The sequence below is a fragment of the Amborella trichopoda genome, chromosome 4, assembly GCF_054954075.1.
Source record: "Amborella trichopoda isolate Santa Cruz 75 chromosome 4, AtrichopodaSantaCruz75HAP2 v2.0, whole genome shotgun sequence".
NCBI classification, from domain to species: Eukaryota; Viridiplantae; Streptophyta; class Magnoliopsida; order Amborellales; family Amborellaceae; genus Amborella; species Amborella trichopoda.
In genome coordinates, this window is record NC_142339.1 from 29,329,288 (window position 1) to 29,352,521 (window position 23,234).

General features: G+C 34.7%; 1 protein-coding gene across 3 annotated transcripts in view; it reads left to right on the plus strand.

Annotated features, from left to right (window-relative positions):
- Nucleotides 1-15,414: 15,414 nt before the first annotated feature.
- Nucleotides 15,415-23,234, plus strand: part of LOC18425366 (ACD11 homolog protein) — a 41,480-nt gene continuing 33,660 nt past the window's right edge. For all 3 annotated transcript variants that reach the window (XM_006829919.4, XM_088863961.1, XM_020661999.2), the window contains exon 1: nucleotides 15,415-15,688. In XM_006829919.4, coding sequence (XP_006829982.1) covers nucleotides 15,479-15,688 — 210 coding nt within the window. In that variant the 5' untranslated portion in view covers nucleotides 15,415-15,478. The remainder of the gene's footprint in view (nucleotides 15,689-23,234) is intronic.

Here is a 23,234-nt window from a genome sequence, read left to right on the forward strand (position 1 = left end):
CACAACGCTGGTAATAAATTTTGTACGAGAAATAGGAACTATAGGGAGGACTCAGGACATGGGACTTTGGTAATAGGTCAGCACCCGTATAAACAAAAGTTAAACCCATGAAACATAAGGGACATTGGGAGATAATGAATTAATTTATTTCCTAGTTCCCCTATTAAATTACTTGCCATGTTCGCATTAATATTATACCTTTGTACCTTTTAATTGCTTTTTTTTTTTTTTTTTTTTGGGTAAATGCCATGGCATTAGCCATGCACGCCTTGTCCATGCTTTTTCAAAGTCTATTATTTGTTAAAGACAAGGAAATTGGAACCATAATCTCCCTAGACCAATAATAAAAACTAGCATGCCTTGAACGATGCTTCAATGAAAAGTTAGATGAAAGATATTTTAAAAAAAAAATATTTGAAACAACTGAAAATCATTTTAGGAATATTTTAACTTTTATTTAATATTAGTTATCCAATCTTTTATATAATTTACTTTTAATTTCATGTCTTATAATATGGTAAAAAGATATTATTTACCTTTGATACAAGGTGATCATAGTTAATCTTGATTATTGGATGTGAAAAAATTGGGTAGATGTACTTATTTCGTTGATCAAGGTCAAAATTCAAAAAAAATGTAGGAAAATTACAGATATTTCCCAAAACAAACTTTCTAGACAACCTCTCCCCAACAACTTTTTTTTTTTACAACTTTTACCCCAAAACTATGTTTATAGCAATACCCCTCAAGTTAAAAAAAAAAGTCAAATAAAGACCAAAATGTTACTTAGTTAAAACGCCTCTCTCTTGCCATTCGGTCCGACATATTTGCCATTTAGTTCGGCATATTTTCTTGCAAGGCCTATGATCCGGTAATTCCTAAAACGATTCGACAATATAGTTTGTTGGTCCAACATTGTGATGCCTCCGTCCGGCTTATTTTTCATGCCCGGTAGTGTATGTGTTATGGGTTCCAATCCAACAGCAATATATGTCGAACCGTCTTTGGTGATTGAGCGTCTACAAGACTGTGACACCTTCATGTATGGGGAAGGGTATTTTCATCCTTCAAACTATAACTTTTGACTTGGGGGATCTTTGCTATAAAACTTAGTTTTTGGGTAAAAGTTGTGATAAAAAAAATTTAGCTGGTGGAAGAATGTAAAGAAAGTTGAGTCAAGGGGGGTTTTGTAATTTTCTTAAGAAGTTGCGTCCTAGGCAATCTTTGATAGCATGCACACTTGCTAAGGGTGGTTGCAGTGGATACGTTTCCCGAACTTGACTGAAGGAACCAATTGCAATTGCCAACCATGCATTCAGTGATTAACTATGCCGCTAATAGCAGATCGAGAGTCTTTGTTTCAGTGGAGTGAACCGAGTGCTTCCTTTTACATACTTTTTTTTAGAGTTGACTAAGGTAGAGACATAGTGTCTAAAGATAGGTTTAGGGTAGGGTGATGGCTAACCTAACTGTTTGGCTTGTGCGTGTGAGGATGATGGATGTCTACTATTGGGCGATCATGAGTCTTTCTCTGTGTGTAGTAATTCAAGTTAAATTAATATGGGGTAATTGGTATTTGCTAGTGATATACGAAGATTAGATTTATTGACCTACAATCGATCATTCGTCTTTCGGATATTATTATAACTATAAATATATATATGTATTTAAAATAAGTTAATAAATTTGGGTCGGGTCAGGGTCTTGTCTACATGGACCGGACCCGACATGTCATGTCTAAATCTTACACCCATAAGTGTGTAGAAATTATAGAAACCTGTACTTATTTTATACAATATTTTCCTTCCTTTTATGTGTATCCATATTAAGAAGGTGATTCATTATATATATACCTTTCTTTATTAATACACAGCTTTATAACCCTATAAATTGGGGCTCTTGTCCACATCTTTGATAAGCTCTGAAATACATTTTCCATAGGGGCTTAAGGCCAAAATATACAAAAATACAGTTTCTCACATGAAATCGTTTTCAGCAGTGCCCTTTTGTCCTCACATTTCAACGTTTATCTGTAAATTCGTTTCCAAATGTCTTTTTCTCCCTTACCGCATAATTTTATTGTTGTGAATCCTATAGTTTCTTTCATGAGAACTTAGGCCATTGTTATTTTCTTGTCTTTTGTTCATATTTCATTTGGCTCCCCTTGTTTTTTTTTTCACCTAGCCTTCTTTTATCTTGTTCTGGCTACTCTATCTTTGTTTCTATGTGTTTTTTTGCTTACACCGATTGAAATCCATTTGAGCCCATTAAAGGAACACCGTTTAGCCCTTTTAAATGTTTCCGTCTTTCTGTTTTACGTCCAATTGTTTGCACCAGTTAACCATTGGATTTGCACCATTTTGGTGTAAGGCCTAGTAACCATTGCTACACATCCAAACTTTATCTTAAAACACAGTTTGTTGTTCGTCTTCCACTGAGGAAAAATCATCAAAGTCTTGTTCACCGTCTTACCCTTGCTTGCTATTTGATCTCTTTCACAGTACATTGAAAGTTTCCCAATCTGCTGTCTCGGTGTTGGAAGATCTTATTACAAAAAAAAAAAAAATTATACCATCAGAGTTTTGATCTCAGATCCAAGTTCTTGATCACATATGAGGGCGCTCATATAATTTGTCTATGGATTTTGCAAAAGGAGACGTCTTAACAATAAAACTTGATGGAAAAAATAAGATCTTTGTGATCTGTAAGTCATCTGTCATTGCCCATTGCTTTAGGGTAAACCATTGCTGCCATACTCTTCTCTGATGTCGGACCCTTGGTAAGCCGGATTTGAAACCCACCTCTAAATCCACCTCTGCCAATGGCCTCTAAAAGCAACCGATATGCACCATCTGCAAAAGCGCCATCGAGTCGTGTTTCGATTATATAATATATCTATCTGCCGAGTAGTGTTTTGATTCTCTAATCTGTTTTGGATATTATTGTTCTCAACTCTTAATCTAAGGTCCAAATGTGCTTGTTGATCCGCCGCTAATTTTTGTTGGCTCTTCCAAGGGCCTCCGATTTGATGATCGAATTTCTCGATCCTAGTTGATGATGGAGTTTATTGTTACTCGATCATGTTTAATGATTGAGTTTTATGTTCCTCAGTTCTATTGGATGATGGAGTTTTATGTTATTCCATCTTGTGTGAATATCATGTTTTCTTCGTTAGTCGATCCTGTCTGTTCTGAAGGCTTGTTGATTTGCTGCTGTGCAAGACTTCTCTGTTCGAGGTGTCAGTTTTTTAGAATTGCTAATTTGCAATTACTCAAGCTTCTTTTGTTCCTGTTTTGTTTCTAAAGCCTGCATTCAGTTGTCCAAACTTATGTTGCTCCCTCTTAATGCATTTTGAGTTTGAGGGGGAGTGTGGAAATTATAAAAACCTCCACTTATTTTTGGGTTCAATATTTTTCTTTCTGTTATGTGTATCCATATTAAAAAGATGATTCATTTTATATGTTACTTTCTTTAGTAGTACACAGCTTTGTAACCCTATAAATTGAGGCTCATGTTCACATCTTCGATAAGCTCTTAAATACATCTACCATAAGAGCTTTAGGGCCCAAATGTACATAAATACAGTTTCTCACAATATGGACCAATGTCAAGTCGATCCACCGGGTCCTCGGGTAGACCCAACCCAATTTTCACCCCTAGGATCTCAATGATTTTAAGTTGATCTTAATTTATGTGTTTTTATATGGTGGTGATGTCATATTGTGAAAGGTAAACTATTGTTTCCTTATCCACGAGTATGTGGCATACTGTTTAGCAACCCAAGAGGTTGTATGTATTAAGAAATTATTGATGTAAATGAGATTTGACCTAATAAAATATGATTTTATGAGAACCACATGTGATAGTCAAGCCGACATAAATATGGCTAAGGAACCAAAGTTTCATAAGACACATTAAGGTTAACTATTATTTCATATAAAATGAAATATAGGATGGTGAGATTGAGGTTACTTGTATATTGACCAAGGCTATGATAGCTAGCCCACTTACTAAGGGCATTATTTCAATATATTTTCTAAGCATGTATTAGCGTGGACATGAGCATGTATGTATTATGAGACAGATTGTAAGGCCTTCAAAAGGTCAAGTGAGATATGTTAGGATTTGTAGCCATGTAAAGGCCTTATTCATTGTAAGACAACATGCATAATAATATTTTGATTTGAGTGGGAACTTGATATGGGGAAACAAGATATGGCATGTATTGTTGGATTAGTTTATGGATGGTCTTTCATGCTTGTGAACTTTAATATTTAACAACACTCATGTAACTACCCAAGGATTGCAAGCTAGACCCAACTATATATATATATATATATATATATATATATATATATATATGGAAAAGTTTTCCTAACGCCTATAGGCGAAAATAAATAGTGATTTTGCGTACCCTCATCACCATCACCATTCAAGTTTCATCGCGCGGTCACGATTGTTCGGTAGTGTTTTATTTGTCATTTTTTTTCTATAAATTGGAATGACCTGAAATTTGGAGAGTATGTACATCTTACTGAGGTGCATCTAATAAAACTATTAAAAAAATTATCCGCAAAAAAAAAATGATCAAAATACTCCCAAAAAGTTTCAGGGGTATTTTGGTGGATTTTTTTCATGTAAAATATTTTTTATATATTTTTTGAAGATTCCCCTATTTTTTGATGAATACACAATTCAAATTTCAGGTCATTCCGATTTGTAAAATAAAAAATAAAACACTACGGACAATCGTGACCGCGCGATAAACTTTGGACGGTGATGGGGGTAGATGAAATCACTGTTCATTTTCGCATATAGGCGTTGCGTAGTGTTTTCCATATATATATATATATATATATATATATATATATATATATATATATATATATATATATATATATATATATATATATATATTAACTAGTTTAGTTATTTTAAACTGTATGTACCAACTATGTGAAGTCTTGGTGTTTTGATACGCAAATGCTTCATCCCATGCTTTTATATATTCGAAATAATGATAGGATTTAGTTCCAAATGCTCTGGTATTAGATAGCGGCAAATACCAAGGCAATAAATATGTTAACCTATTAGACAAAGTTCATTTCGGGCATGACGAGCATGCCCAAATAACGGAATTAGATAAAATAAAATTAACAACAAATAATAGTAGTAAATAGAACTAAATAATAAATAAACAACAAATAATAGTAAATAGATCTAAATAACAAAGGCAGCAAACATATGAAAGCTAATGAACATAGAAATATGAAACTTACATGATACATATAAGATAAGCTTGATGCACCAACAAAGTGATTCACTTATGATACAGATAAAATAAACTTGATGCACCAACAAAGTGGTTCACTTATGATATAGATAAGATAAGCTTGATGCGGCAGCAAAGTGGTTTACTTATGATACAAATAAGATAAGCTTGATGCACCAACAAAGTGGTTCACTTATGATACAGATAAGATAAGCTTGATGCACCAACAAAGTGGTTCACTTCTGCTCAAACCAATACTCAGATAAACACTCCTACTTACAAGCACTCAAACTTACAAACACTCAAATACTTCGGTTGTTTTCGGATGTGTTTCTCCTTTCTAGCCTTCTCCTTTTATAGATGAGAAGTAATCGGATGTCAAAGCATTTCAAATCCATACTAACACCTTTTGAAAAAGTAAGATTCCCTTACCTTTTGGAAAAGTAAGATTCCCTTAGCATGGTGGAAAAGGTGCCATGTTTTTTGTTATAGTGAAAAGTTTTGTCGGTAGTAATAATTTGTCGGTGGCTATAGTGCTATTATCTTTTGTTGACAGCTTTAGGGGCACATGTCCTGCGTAGGTTTGAGTCATACCGTCCCTGCTACACTCTTTTAGTTATTTTAAGGAAAATCAATTCCTGCATAGTCATCACCATTGAACGAACTATAATCATCAGTTTCTTCTTCTTCTTTTGTTGATGTGGACATTTGATCAATATTTTCTTCTAGTGCCAATGGGAGCTTTCTTTTAAGCTCTGCCTTTGATAATTTAGGATTTTTTTGTTGCATTATTGCAACGTAATCTGTTATATCCATATTGGAATTTGGCGAGGAGGATGGTATCATTTTCATATAAATCTTTTATGGATCCAAGGAGTTATTTTTATAGTTGTCCCACTATTTTACCGATATTTGTCGGCGCAATTTTGGAATATAATCTCATCTGTCCATATCATCTTCTGAAAACTGATATGTCCATTAAAGAATCCAAGGGCCTTGATATAAGGCCATGAAGTATAAATGATAATATCTTTTTAGACAATGTTTATTGTAGTCATAGAACTTTCTCTGTGATATCTGCATTTTTGAAGGAAGTATTTGACTGTATGATCCCCATAAAAGGAACCAACTTTTTAACCAGTTAGGGAATTCAACTGGTTAAGTTATTTTAAACTGTATGTACCAAGTATGTGAAGTCTTGGTATTTTGATACGTAAATACTTCATCCCATGCTTTTATATATTCGAAATAATGATAGGATTTAGTTTTAAATCCTCTGGTATTTAATATCCTGGGGTTTAAAGGATCCAATCCCCAGTCTCTATAGGAGATGACTTTATGAATTTCGAATTTTGAATACGTAATTTCAACGTCATTATTTCTATAGTGATGTACTATTGTCACATATCCAGTTTCTATAAGTATGGTTTCGTACCATTCTCTACATTTTTCTCCCAAATTGGGATGAAGGTGATTTCGTAGATATATTGCTGGTATCTCAGTAGGGTCTTTTACCTTATGATCATTCTCAACAATTATAAATGGTATATAAATTGTTTCTAGGAAAGGAGTTCTATTAGCACTCGGACCATTAGTGCTTAAAGGAGATTGTTGGGGAGATATATTAATCTTTTGTACTTGCTTTCTTATTAAAGCATTTGGAGTTGATGATGTAGCCACCCCTTTTCTTGGACTGTGAACTATATTTATTGGATGATTTGGTGAAGCCAGGCCTTTACCCGGACTGAGAATTATATCCATTGGGTGATTTTGCCTTTGCCTACTCTCCCTACAAAACGTCTCCAGTAAAAAAGTCAGGAAAATGGTTATTTTTACCATTAATATGTTCTATTGTAAATTCAAATGATGAAAGAATACCTTGCCATCGAGCAAATATTTCTTTTGAAACCAGATTTTTTACATCTTTTTCAATGATATCTCTGGCTGCCTTACAATAAGTACGAATAAAAAAGTTTTGATTTAGTAGGTCACTCTAAAATTTAGTTACACAATGAACAATGGCCAGAATTTCTTTTTTAACAGTAAATAGTTCTATTGAGCTAGGTTCCAGGTTTTGGAAGTATAACAAACCAATTGTTCTTGCTCATGGAGTTTTTGTTTAAGTATGCCTTCTAGTCCTTGTTCTGAGACGTCGGTTTCAATAATTTTAAACGTTGTAGGATTAGATAAAGCCAAGCAAGGTAGTTCTTTTGCTTTCAATTTTAGTTTTCTGATTGCCTTGGTATGCTCGTCCGTCCAATCAAGAGGGTTTTTTTTTAATCATTGAAATAAAGGTTTAGCGTCTAAAGCAAGGTCTTTATAAAAATCAGAGATATAATTTAGCCAGCCGAGAAATTGTTGAAGTTCAGTTTTGTCCTTAATGATATCTGGGAATTTTGATGTAAATTCAATTGTCCTATCAATAGGAACTATCCTTCCTTGATAAATATTATGTCCAAAAAACCTTATTTTCGTTTGAAAAAGATTTATCTTGTTGGCTGATACAACTAACCCAGCATTTTTAACAGCTTTAAAAAATGTATTTAGATGTTTCCAATGTTGATCAATGGTTTCAAAAAAACAAGAACATCATCGATATATACAAATCATGAATTTTATATAAGGATTGAATATGTCGTTCATGATGTTTTGAAATTCAGAAGGTGCATTTTTCAAACCAAAAGGTATAGCATTCCATTCATAATGCCCGAAGGGAACATTGAAGGTTATTTTATTTCTGTCTTTTTCAATTATTTGGATTTGCCAATATCTAGATTTTCAGTCAAATTTTAAAAATATACAAGCATTAACCAATGTATCTAAGATGTCTCTTTTATTTGGAATTGGATATCGAATCCATCTTAATGCTTTATTTAATGGTTTATAATTTATAACAAATCTAGGGGTTCCTCTTTCGATTTCAGAAGCCTCTCAACATAAAAAGATGAACAGCTTCAAGGTGAAGAACTTTTTCTAATAAGTTTATATCAAGTAATTATTGTATTTCAGTTTTACAAATTTCAATGAGCTTACTATTCATTTGAATAGGCCTTGCATTTGTAAGAATTTTTTGCTCCTCAAAGCCTGGTTCATAGGGAAGTTCAACTATATGTTGCTTCCTATTTCAAAAAGTGTTAAAGACATTAGAGCATATTTCTTTTTTGAGAATAGTTTTGAAACTACTAATTTTATTTTGCATTTCAGGAGATAAAAATTTTTCCTCAACAGTTTTATACCTGATTTCCTCTTTTAGATAAAAAAGGAATTTTTCTTTGGTAGATATTTTATTTTTAATGTTAAACTTTGGGCTTATCTATGAAGGTAAATTTTACCTCATGTCCCTCAATGTTGGCTTCAATACCGGTATCATCAATTTTGACAGGGTAAAACATATTTAGGAAAGGAGTTTGAAGAATAACCGATTGACTTAATCCTTTAACCATGATAAAAGGAAACTTGAAGCATGCTCCGTTATTGCAAACTACCGCATTAGATAATTTATAGTTTATTAACATCTTACTTCCGTCAGCGGTGTTTAAGACCTGTGTAGTTTTACCAAAGTATTTTGTATGGACTGAGCCCTCATTTATGCAATTTAAATATGCTCCGGAATCAATAAGAGCAGCAGTTTGAAAGTATATTCTTTTTTAACTACGATTTTAACGATAGTAAACCATCGTTGAGTTATCACTTTGTCTAATAGGTTAGTATATTTATAGTTTTGAATTGTGATCTTTCCTAGCATATTACAATTGTTTGAAGTTTCAGGGTCATCATTTTTTAGAACTCTATCTTCTGTTTTAGGTGGTAGAAGATCATGGTGATAATCATTCATTATGTTACTAAATTCTTCTTCAATATTTTTCTCATAAATGCCTTCCTTTTTAAAAGTGGTAGTTCCTATTTCCAAGATTTGAACCTTAATTTTCAGAGATATCAGTTCATTGCGAACTTCATTTATCTCATGCTTTAACTCAGGAATTGAAGGTTCTCTAATAATTTGAGTTTTGTTTTGAACTCTTTTAAGGATGTCGTGGAAACTGTATTATTCTCTTGTTGGAACGAGAGAAGGTCTAGGAGTAGTGAGTCTAGAAGGATCTTTTGTCATATCGATGTATTGAATCAAGAACTTTTTTTTAGCCTCGGGGTCACTAATTTATCAATAAGGTCAATGATTACATTTTCTTCTTTTGTAAGAGTATTTATGTTTAAACCATTCATATCAATGTTAGCTTTGAAGAAATTACATTGGCAATCATTTTCAGGATTATCATTACAATCAAAATCAGAGTCAAAGCTAGTGAGGATCAAATCCTCATCATTTATTTCTCCAATTATCATTTCTTCATCAAAGTTAGAAGAACTATCAGAATCATATCTTTTTATTAATAGAATATCAAATAATTATTTTTTGATATCTGGGTCGATTTCGAGTGCATTGATTTTTTTTTTAACTCGAAATTTATTTCTATAATGACTTACCTTTTCGCAGTTATAGCAAACTGATATCTTTCTTTTTCCCATTTGCATGAAAGAGTGATCTTGTACAAAAATTTAGGAAATGTATGATTTTTTCTTTCATGCGAATGTTTAGATCTTGATTTTCGTAAATTCTTATATTTTTCTTTGTGAGTGGGTTTAGAAATGGGTAAAGTATTATATACAAATTGTTCACAAAAGTCTCATAGTTCTTTCTCCCCTGTCATTCTCTATTTTTCTAATTGCCTTCGAAGTTTCAGATCTGTGCATAAAACAAGACCTTTAACGTAAATTTCTGCTGATAATTCTCTAAGGGTATAAAGGGAGTAGGGAATAATTCCACCATGTTTATGTTTTAGTCATGTTTTAACCTTTTTGACAAAAAGATGAGGAAGTCCAGCTACAAATTTTTCCTTCCAATGATCAGCCTTACTATCTTCCCTAGATAATAATCTGGAGTAGAAAACATCTTTATACCATTTAAATTGAGAGAAAGTTGGACAACGTAAATTTGAAAACAGATCTTCAGATCTAGCAGATAAGAGGATCGTACTTCTAATGAAGTGAAGGGTGATAGTGTAGATTAGTGTATTAACTGCATCTATATTTTATTGGACCTGTCTAGGTCCGATTTCAGTTTTAATAAGCCATTGCTTAGTAGCATTTAGGATTTGATCTTTTGCAGTTTCATCCATATGAAAATCCCACCATCTTCTAAGCCATCTTGTAAAGCCGCATATGATAGTTTTAACAATTTCATGATCTTTATTCCCACTTGCTTTACAAGCCGTGGCATATATTGTCATGTGTTTTATAAGGTCAAGGATCTGATTTTCAGACAAGCTATCTATATTCCAATTTACAATTGACAATCCTGAATAGGACATAGAAGTAACAATAAGATCTTCTTCTATTTGGGACAAATAGGAGTGGATCTAGGATAATACATTATAGTTTGTGCGACTGGCCTAGTCTTCCACCCATAATCCATTCTGTTGAGATCTAAGCTTTTAGTCTTAAAAGCATTTTCTATTTCAGATATTTATTGGTTTGTATAATTCTGATATTTTGGGAGGACTTGTAGTTCACCGATCACTAATTTTCTCTTATCATCAATATTCAGTTTTGCAAGTCTTTTGACTAACTCATCAACCAATTCTTTACTATCTTTTTTTCTCTTGATTTCTTGCAGGCTGAATTTTCTTGTATTTATATTTGGTGATGGCTTAAATAAGACTGTCTCCTTAACCTTCTCTTCTTTCTTTTCTTGCCATATAGATTTCAAATTATTCAAGACACTTTCAATTCTCGTGGTTTGTTTTCCTATAGTTTGTAAGAAAAGATTTGTATAATTATTTTGTTCTATAATGTGTGATATTCCTTCTAATTTAGCTATTAGATTTTCAAATTTTTTAGGCCCCAACTTAAAAGGAGAAGCTTTTATTTCAAGGTTTTGTTTTCTTAATTGTAAACTCGTTTCAGGGGGATGGATAGATTCTATTGTTTCACCTTTGATTGTGTGAAAGGTTTAAACGGAATTTTGAGCTATATTTATTTTAAGCTTTGGAAGTTTAATTCCTTTTTTTCTAAGGATGTACTTAAGCCATTTGAAGAATTTCACATTTCTTCTATATTGTATCATAAGTTGATTAAACTTTTTATGAAAAACATCCCTTAATTTTTCTTTAAATTCTTAGAAAACCATTCCTTTATTTGTTTATTTTCGTCAGAGATGAAATCTTTTTTAATCCATTCTTTATCAATTACAAACTCATCTAGATTTTGGATTGTAAGAATCTCAAAGTTAAATTCAGATAGGGTCGGCTCTTCTGGTTCAGTGTGGGAAGAACTAGGAGTGTCAACTTTATATATTGTATGTTGGACTTGATTTGAAGCCTTTATAAGTCCTTCAAGGACTATTCTCTCACTATGGGCTTTCTCATAATCAGATTGACGAATAGAGGAGGTTGAGGTTCTAAGTGGATTCCTAGGAAGTGTATTGGAATACTCAGCCTAGTTTTTTTAGATGAAGGAAATTGTATTTTTATCTCTCCATCCGGATATTCAATTATTTATTTAGGTTCTCTATTTTTTAGGAATCTTAGTCTGAGTTTTAGGCTGAAGGGACCATCTTTCTGGTAATTTAACATGTTTCCAAGATACATACATTGGTATAACCAAATTAGATTTATCCATATTAGTCTGTAAGAAAATGGTTTGACCCTTAGTATCCATTTGCCTAGCATCAGGACATAGAATGTTAATAACTTTATAATAAATTTTTAAACAAAAACTAAGTTTTGAGATCTAGGATCCATATCAAAACCTTGAATTTTTAGCTTCAGGGTTAAAACTTTTAATAGATTAGGAGCAGATAAGGCCACTGAAAAATTTGGAAATCAATTAAAATATATAGGACCATTACAAAGAGTTAATTCGACTATTCTTAATAAAGAATAGATGGACCTTCTATGTCTGTTATCCCTTAAGCAAAGCAAAACAAAGTTGTTTAACCCCTGTCCTGGTTAAAGGTTTAACATCTATTTGGATAAGACCAACATGCAGACAGTTGAAATGTTTCTGTTTATGTTTTTCAACGATTCTTGAGGATAGGAGTTGGAAACTATCCAGAGTTTCCATGACAGAAATAGTTTTCTCAATAGTTTTAAGTGAGAAACTACTTTTAAATTCAAAAGTTCATTTTCTATAAACATCTGTTATGGGAACTTTTGGGATGTTCCAATTTTGGATTTGCTTTACGATATTATGGATAATAACTTTTCCTTATTATTAACACGGAGTGTACTGGTAGAAGCGGTTCTACTCGATCGTGTTCTAAACAAATTTTCCATATTTGATTTTATATCCTTAATCTAAGTCAACTGAAAACAATCCCTACACTTTTCCTGCCTTTCTGGCTTAACAGTGATCTTTGGGTCACAACGACTTTAGTTTTAACTAAAAATCTAATTGTGCAAAGTTTTTCAGTTCACCACTGAATATAACATATATATATATATATATATGAAAAAGTCTTCCATATGCTTATAGGAAAAAATGAACAGTGATTTCGTCTATGCTCATCATCCCCGTCCAAAGTGTATCGCACGGTCATGATTGTCTGTTAGTAGTTCTACTTTTATTTATTTATCTATAAATCATAATGATTTGAAATTTGAAGCGTGTGTACATCTTAGTGAGACGCACCTAATAAAAATATGAAAAAAATATTTTGTAAACTATCAATTGACCAAAATGCTCCTATAAATTTTTAGAGGTATTTTGGTTAATTTATATTTTATGAATTACTTGTTTTATATTTTATTAGATTCTTTTATTTTTTATGAACACACGCTCCAAATTTCAGATCATTTTGATTTGTAGAAAAAAAATGAAACGCTACCGGACAATTGTGACCGTGTGATGAACTTTGGAAGGTGATGAGCATAGACAAAATCACTGTTCATTTTCAGTTATAGGCGTTACGTAGTGTTTTCCTATAGGCGAAAATGAACATTGATTTCGCCTACCCTTATCATCATTCAAACTTCATCGCACAGTCGTAGTTATCTGGTAGTGTTTCAATTTTCATTTGTTTTCTATAAATCCAAATTACTTGAAATTGGAGCGTGTGTACATCTTAGTGAGGCGCACTTGATAAAAGTATGAAAAAAATAATTTGAAAAATATAAATTGACCAAATACCCTTGAAAATTTACAAGGGCATTTTTATCAATTTATATTTTACGAATTATTTTCTTCATATTTTTATTAGGTTTGTCTCACTAAGATGTACACATGATCCAAAATTGTAATCATTTCAGTTAGTAAAAATAAAAAAATGAAAATTGAAATACTACCAAACAACTGTGACCGTACAATGAAGTTTGGATGGTGATGAGGGTAGACGAAATCACTGTTCATTTTCGCCTATAGGAGTTTTGTAGTATATATATATATATATATATATATATATATATATATATATATATATATATATAAAGCTGGCATGGGCCCACTAGCTCACAGCTATATATGAGCCCAATGGCCCAAATTAAATATGAGCCTATTTGACAGTTACAATTTTATTTCGTATTTTAATTTTAATGTTTTTACAAATCTAAATCACATGAAATGTTAGACGTATATTATTATCATCAAAGCACCTCATAAAAATATTAAAAACGTAATCAACAATAAATAAGTTGACCAAAATACCTATAAAATTGTTTAGAGGTTTTTTGGCCAATTTTTTAATTGTAAATTATTATTTTTTGATATTTTAATAGATTCTTTTATTTTTGAAGAACAAACGCTCCAAATTTCAAATGATTTAGATTTGTAGAAAAAAATTAAAATTAAAATACAAAACAGGGTCGTGGCCGTTAAATTGTCTTATGGGCTATTGGGCTCATATGCAACTATGAGCTAGTGGGCCAACGCCAACATTTTTCTTTAAAATTATATTAAGTTGTTATTGTTATATAGAATATATATCATGTTATTCAGACAATTCTAAGGCGTACATGGAATGACTCGTTGAATTGTCGAGACAATTTAATGGGTGGCACCAACACGGTGAAGAGGAAGAACAGTAACATGTTTCATTTTGGTATATGGTTGTAATTTAATTGTTGTATGTTCCATTTTAGACCACTGATTTACATTTATATTGATTATTATAAGCTCTTTTTCAGTGATATGAGTGAATGGTTAATACATATTCAAATTGGAAAATGGTGTTTTAGTATTCACGTATTTTTACAAAGGGAAATGACCTTATGAGACACTCACACATCCATGTGTGTAGGACCCCAATGGATCAACATTAAATTTAGCACAAATCTCTAGATAAGTCAAGTCCCACACCCATGTGATAACTTTTCTAGATATCTGTGTCAAATTTAATGACGATCCATGGGGTCTTACATGAACGTGGGAGGGTCTCATATGATCATTACTCAAATTTTTTAAAAAACTAAAAAGACACTAATTTTAGAGATTTTCTAAAATTTTTTGGGCCAAAACTTTTCGATCCACATGATTCACGTTTTGGAGAGGCCGATCCGGCTCGTCGATGAATTTTTTCAAACCTTGACTAGGTCCATACTTTTGTACCCAGACCCGATCTGCGACCCACAATTGTAAAAGTTCGACCCCAGTCCAATGCGAGTCAGGTTGACCAGTCAAGGCGTCATCAACAGCACCGATTAGCGAAAAAAAAAAAAAAAAAAAAAAAAGAAAGAAAGAAAAGAAAAGAAGGCACGCACCCCAGGGGAAACCGCGCCGAGAGAAAAAGAGCCACACACCCACTCAATTCAAATTCGGACAGCTCAATATGCCCATTAATGTACGGGAATGGAAAGAAAGGCCGCTGAGCGCATCGTCAGGGAATGGATTCCTCTGACGGCCACAGAACAAAGAGCGTGGACTCTCTCCAGGAAGGAAGTAGTGAGCAGGGAATAATATAGGAACCCTCCTTTTGCTCCTTTCTAACAACGCTTTCGGTCGTCCAAAGGTCCATGGCCTTTGAATTATCCCATCCACTTTATTCCAATTCCTTTCTTCCAATAACCATCCATCACCCTCCTCCTCCTCCTCTGCTTGATATTACTAGAAATATAGGTTGGGGTTATTTCTGCCTCTGTTTCTTGTTTGGTCTTGGATATTTGTTGAGAGGGAAAGAGTGTGCTTTTTTTCGTGTGCTTGTGTTGAGAGAGAGAGAGAATGGGCGAAGAAGATGAAAGATTTGAGGAGGTGGGCACTCCTCTTTCAATAATAGCAGAGGCGTTTGAGGAGCTGGCCAGGTCCCTGGCTTTGAGGCCTGGGGAAGACCTGCGATTGGCCCCTTTCTCGAATGCATGCTCCCTGGTGTCTGTCCTCTTTGGCCGCCTTGGCATTGCATTCAAGTTCGCCGAGATTGACTATGTCGCTAAGGTCCTCTCTCTCTCCGGATTCTGTTCATCTATTCCTTTTTCTCTAGGGTTTTTGTTTCACTGTGCATTTCGGTCCTTGTGAAAACACAGATCAGATATCAGTTATGTTCATTTGTTCTTCATTTTGAGAAGTGTTTGTGCAACGATGGCGGATAATGTTCATGTGTTATTCTCTTGAATGTAATTAATGATTTTAATTTTTAACCGCATTAACGAAATTGTTCATTTAAGATAGATTCTGATCATTCCATGAACGCCTTTTGTCATGAATGTGAGGTTTATTGCTTAGTCATATGCGTATGTGATAGTTATTTATCTACTTCTATGCATTTGCATTCTAGTGTTGGCATAGAATTTTGATCATCGCTTCAGGTGTTCTTACATGAGAACCTGATGGACAACTTAAGATGTTGAAGTTATTTATTGACTTGCATTGTCATTATAGTGTTTGGATAGAGTTTTGATCATCGATTCAGGCATTCCCACATGAATGCCGAAGTTTAGTGAGGGCATGTAAAGTTCATAATGATTTAACGAGGTAGAAAGTTTTGTATTTTTGGTTTATCATCAACATTTGATAAATACTTTATGTTTAATAACTGACGACAAGGTACTTCAGAGGAATGCACTTTGCATCCGAAGAATAGGAAACTCACCTCAGGTCAAATAGTAAAAAATGTGTCATCACCAAAATTCTCTAGGGTCATCATCTTTCCAAAATTTACCCCTTAAGCTACCAATTTTTCCATGGATATTGCTATATTGGGCATCCACAAATGATTTTTTAAAGAATATTGATGTGGAAATGAGCTGCAACTTCCTTATACCTTGTAGATCACGAGTTCTCGATGTTGACACACATCCAACAAGGCTCATGTTGAAGTTAAGGTGTGGAACTAATTGTGGATAATTAGGCCCCACAAGGTTGATGAATAACATCCATGAAATGGGTGATTTTGTCAATCACTAGCAAGCGCAATGGCTTTTTTCCTTCTAGAATTGAGATATTCAAGATATGACTTGATGATATCTATGTATGCAAGATTCAATACTTGTTCATATGTGTGTGTGCACGAGTGTTCATGTGTATGTACAATTCTAGGAAGGCCTTATCCATCATATCTAGTTGTCTACCTCTCTAGACCACTTAAGAGATGTCCCTTAGACGTTAAGAGTGGGACAGAGGTCTGGGTATTGATACATATGCATTTGAATACGCTTTTTGCATTAGTACTGTTTATTTAACAGTTATTCAGAAATTCCCTGTTATGAAAAAGGTTTCCTTTTTTGTTTCGAAAATTTTCCTCATCTACTGGAGTATCATAAATCCATGATCTGGGATGTCTATATATCTATTCACCACAGTCACTTGGCATTTTATAGTTTATTGTATGGCTTAATTTAGTAGCTCTTGCTCGTGATGGCACATTTGAGCCTAAATTTCTCATTTTTTGTTAGCTAGCTACTACTGCCTTTTGATTTTTTGTGGTCCTTTATCGTCCTTGCTGCCACAAAAAGAAAATATTTACCAGTGTTCTAAAACACAGCTCACAAGGTGTTCGACACCTGCCTGAACTGACTACTCAGGCTTTTCTATTCAGGCTTCCTTGAGCCGTGTCTGAGTCAATTAAGGGATGCCAAAAAAAAGAAAAAGAAAAATTCCAGAAAATGTTGAAAAATCTGTAAAAATAAAAAAAGCTCAGCAGAAATGAAAAAGATCACAAACAAAAAAAAGTGTGTAAGAGATGGAAAATGATGACAAATTGATCTTATCTGCAAAACAATTGATGACGCACTAAATGATATTGTAGTTAATTTTGTAGTACTATTCTAGTGGAAATTCAAATAAGGCCCATCAATTTATCGCTATGCGGTCTACAATTTCTCACCAACACAAAATCATAGTCTCAAAGAGAGCACTCCAATGCAAAATACATCACTCTACGCTTTAGTACCAAAAGGAGCATCGTGGATATACATAGGGGTCTAGGTGTTAGGGAGGGGGTCCCTCCCAGATACCTGCGTGATCAAGGAGTGTTCTTTATCCTAGCAGTCCCTAACTCAAAGTTGTTAGTGCTAGCCCCAGCAGTTTCTAACCCAAAGTTGCCAAGGCTAGTTAGCCTCATGCTCATTGCCACCTTGACTCTGTCACTCACCACTTGGATCGTCTCCCACTATCTTCGCTTTGTTGCCTACTACCATGACCTCCTCTTCAATAGAGGTCCCACCATCTTGGCCATCCTCAGCTTCCTCTGGTTGTGCTTTTTTTTGAGTAGCCTGTTAGCCCCCTCCACCTCTACGTCATCTAGCTCATCAAGAACTTGTTCTTCAAGGGCCCATTTGTTGGTTCTTCTTGCTCCAGCAGACATCTTCTGCTGGATCTTGTTTAATATGTAGTCGAGGTTGATAGGATCATAATCCTTCACCTCTCTCCTCACCTGCCTCTTCCTCAAATCTAGATTATAGTGCACATGGACTAGCTTGTGCAGCCTCTCAATTTTCACCATGTTCCTCCTTGGGGCATGGATACTCCATTTATTTCACATGCCATGGTGGAACAAGTTGGCTGAGGACCTCTGTTTGCAATCTTTAATTGGAGTATGTTGCTTCCATGTAATTCCTATTATTTCGCCATAAATACCTAAGGTAGAGTAGTCATTTACGAGTACAGTCATGCATTCAAATTATGTTAGGATATCATACTTATGAAAATTTGAATGCTAATCTGGATGAAAATTTGAATGCTAATCTGGATCTAGTGTCTTGACTTCTTCTAGCCATATTGATCCCAAAATTGCTGTGTGCATTCATGTAGAAAGCGAGTTAAAACAACAGTACACTCATTTTACAAACCTATTACATGATAAACAGCAACTTTTTTGCACATTATAAGTTGTAGGCAAAAGCCTACCTCTTTCAAGGTTTTAATTTGGACAGTGTTCCAAAAAACGCTGGGCAGTGCCTAGGCAGTTATGGGGGGTCCTGGCCACCCACGCCTAGGAGGGTGCCCAGATTTCTTCGTGGCCTAGGTTGAAGAAAAGAGGTAGGGGAATATGAGTAATGCATCATAAAATGTTAAAAAACTTTAAAGTTCAATAATCCAAAGTTCCAAACCGTTGCAAATTTGTAATAGACTACCAGCATAACCAGATATAAAATATAATTGTAAATTAGTAATACATGCACAATCCATAATCCATACTCCATGCTTCATAATTCGTAGTTCCACGCAATGATATAGCCATATAGACATACACATAAGAGTAGAAACTAGAAAACATGAAAAATAAAATATACACTTGAAGATTCAAGAGTCAATAGTCTTCAGTCATCGTCAGAAAAAGTGGGGTAAGCTTTATCATATGTATTGGAGTCGCCATCATCATCAATGTCATCTCCCTCTTCAACATAACACTCGTCCTCCGTTTATTTTGAATCTGCCTCTTCCTCTTATTCTTCTACTCCCCTCGTGCTTTATGCAGATGGTTTAGAGGCCTTAGGAGTGTTGGCTGCTCTACTTCATGCTTCTTCACCCTTTTCTTGCTTTTTGTGTTTTACTGAACTCAAATATTGTTTAATCTCCTCCCTAGTAGCTTCAGGAACATTTTTTACAAAGGGCAACATTCCCTAATACTGGCTAGGTATTTCTTGAATCGGTAAATACCGCCATTAGTATCCTTTCGACAATAGTTACACCTTATATAATTTTTGTCGTTCATATTCGGGTTATAACCATTCTTCCAACCTGGATCACCACTTCTAGAAGAACCTTGAGATGACATTTCCAATTAACAAGGCTCCTTTTCTTCCTTTTTCGGTTTTACCAAATTCAAATATTGTTTGATCTCATTCTTAATAGCTTTAGGAACCATTTTACAAGATGCAACATTTCCTTTAATACTGGCAAAATGTTTCTTAAATCTGGTAATATGCCCATTGATATTTTTTTCACAAAAAAAATACACCTTTTACAATTTTTGTCATTTGGATTGGGGTTATAGCCATACTTCCTACCCAGATCATCACTTTTAGAAGAGCCAAAGGAAGACTTATCCAAACGACAAGACTCCTTTTGTTCCTTTTTGCATTTTACTAAACTAAAAAATTGCTTAATCTCCTCCTTGATAGCTTTAAGAACATTTTTACAAGGGGCAACATCCCCCTAGTACCAACAAGGTATTTTTTTGAACCGGTTTATGCCCCCATTAGTATCTTTTAGCAATAATTATATCTTATACAATTTTTTGTCGTTTGGATTTGGTTATAACATACTTCCAACCCGGATCATCACTTCTAGAAGAACCCGAAGAAGACACTGAAATAAAAATAAAATCTCAAATATGAAGATTCTTAATTAACCTTTTTGCTCGATCTTCAATCTTTAATGTTTGAGATGTTTTCCAAAATTAGATGCTTGCTAAAAACCTTCTAATTAGCTTATAAAAATCTACAATCCAAACAAAAAAGATAATGTTTAGATAGATTTTTAAAATTTTTGATGTACCTCGATCGATCTCACTGAAATGTAAAAATGTGATTTCGTCAAAAAAAGTTTCACCCCAAAGTGTAACCAAAGGGGTTTCAGCCATACAAGAACCTAAACAACCCCCAGTTCCCCCCTTGTTTATGGGGAAAAAGGATGAAAATTGAAAGGTGGACTATGTGACCAGGCAAGTCAATACTGTTTAAAATTTTTTACACTTTTATACGTATTGCCACTTGGATCACTTACAAGTATCCAAAATACAATTTTAACTCAATGAAATAGCTAAGACCTCTCACTTGCATGCCATTAAAAGAAAATTACATTCATCATGTAGAACTGAAAATTACAGAAGGGCGCATTAGAAGCAACAGAAATACAAAATATGAAATACTGTATACCTTGCCTTAGGACTTCGTACACCCCAAACCGGGTCTCCTCCACCGATGGCGCATGGGATTTTGGTTCAAGAACACACCTCACAATTAGGGAAGCTTAGGCAAAACCCTTCAAGAGCATCACATGGGATTTCCTTGACCACGGCTCAACACATGAGCATGAGGCAAGGACCTAGTGCTAGGGCTTGTGTGGCTTGGGCATGCCACCCCTTAAGGCTAACTTTCCTAAACCCCTAATTTGGATGAGAGAAGAAGAGAGAGAATGCTTGAGTGGGGCGTGCCCCCTTTGGTTGCTTAGAGAGAGAGATAGAGAGATAAGAAATAGAACCCACATAGCTAGTATTTATAGACAAGAGGCTAGGGTTTCTACGGTTAGGGTTTTTCCATCATTATGAGGTTTAATCTTGACCTCTGATCTTGGAGACCTATGGGGTGAAGTGATCTCAACCATTCATTTCTTAAATCAGCCATCATGCTTAAATGAATGATGTCGAACCTTATCCCTCCGTTTTCATAACTCCATTCCCATCAAATATTTTGTGTAGTGAACGTATTTAATTTATATTATTTAATATCTAACACTTTCCTATCTTGATTCAATTCAAATCTCTGCACCTTAAGTTTCCAAAAACTTTAAATCATCACATGCCCTAGAAGGCACATAACACAATGTGGAAAGTTGCATGGGGTGGGCCGTACCACCCATGTGGTGTCCTTGTGGGCCCCATGCCCCACACATTGGTGGGCCCATTGAACCCCATTGGGTCTTCAATATACTAATACCGGGTGCTTGTGGGCCCCCCTCTGCAGGAAGTGCTTGTTGGACCCCCACCCATGTTTCCCGAGAGGGGGCCGACATGTGTTTCCCCTGCGGTCGACAGTGGCCGCAGAAAACGAACTCGGGTCAAAACCTCCAAGTATTTTTTTTTTCCCTTTGATTAAAATTTGATTTTTTCTTATATGAGAATCATTTTTCGATAAATAAAATACCTAGAGAGGTCTAAAAATTTATTTTAATTATCTATAAAATAATTAAACTTTATTTAAACATAATAACGAAGATTTGATGGGAATTGGATTCATAGAGTTAGGATTTTGACAAATATACTAAGGATGCCATCCTTTCTAGAGACCACATCTCACTGCATCTTCTCAAATTGACCCAACAGATCCCATGACCTACAACCCATCATAGGGGTTCATGATTGGACTATCAAAGATCAGCTAATAAGTGGAGAAGATACGATCGTAGGCTATGGATTACAGGTCCCTCCTTGAGGACAAGTCCAGGGCCCATTTCAGTAGTATGCTCCATGCGTCCTTCCAACACAATCCAGTGTTGTAGGGAGTCATCTTTTCCACACATGTGCACGTTACATACCCTTATCCAAAGGGTCGCTTCCCCGAATGGCTATCTAGTGTACATGTCGTGTGATGGTAATGATGAAGATTTAGGCCCTTATCCTCTCAGGCTATCCATCACAGACATGGGTCAAATCCATATCCACTGGCCAACTGTCCTGGGCATATCGCCGACTTCATCTAGGGATAACCCCCCATTAAAACCCTTATTGGTTGTGCTTACACGATGCCCATGACTTTGGACTTCACATTGAGTCATAGCCAGTCAAAACTCATGTGCGTCTGAGGCATTATCAAAGCCTACAGTCCAAGATGGACCATACTCCCACTGGAGTCAATAATTCATTTTATATTTTTATTACATGCTCTCATAAGGACTTTAAATGACCACAAAACCCCAACAAAAATGCCTCTCCATGAGGTGCATTTTTGCCCTTGGGAGGGCACTGTCCCTAGGTGCCTGCCCAGGGCTAGGCGCTCAGTGGGTGCCCCGCCTAGGCGCTAGGCAGGCCACTTTTAATTCACTGAATTTGGGAATCCACATCGGGCTCTAATATTTTGATACAATATTTCATCCAATGTTGTCAAATTCACTTCGAGGTCGTCTTCGGTTTGGTGAGAAAAATGTAGCAATTCGGTTCTTCTGTCCATTTGAGGGAAGACTTCAGAATTTTTTTTTAATTTACTATAAATAAATTTAATATTTATATAAAAAATATATAAAAGTAATGAAAAAAATTTAAAATAAAAATTTCAAAAAAATAAGAACTACTTTTTTATAGTATTTCTTTGCTTGGGCCGAAGAGGCCGACGCTTCAGCCAAATCTGCCCGAAGCTGACCTGAATATGATCGAAGCGGCCCGAATCTGACCGAAGTGGCAACGCCAATATATAAAAATAATAGAAAAATTAAAAATAAAATTTTTTAAATAAATTTTTTTTATATAGATATTCTTTTTGCTTGGGCCGAAGAGGCTGAAGCTTCGACTGAATCTGTCTGAAGAAAACCTGAATTTGATCGAAGCAGCCCGAATTTGACCGAAGCGGCCGCACTGTGCTTCTCTTCACTTCGGTCTAGGCCTGAAATTTGAAGGCTGTAGCCTCTTCGGCCGAAGCGAAGCAAATTTGACAATACTGAATTTCACCCCTTCCATGATCTTAGGGTCATCACTTGACTCAATTGATAGTCATACGCTGGGTTAACGAACAAACCTCTATAAATTGAAAATATCAACACCCGGGTCAAATACGAAACATAAATCACAAATTCAGATAATAACATACACTCAAAATTGAAAGTTACA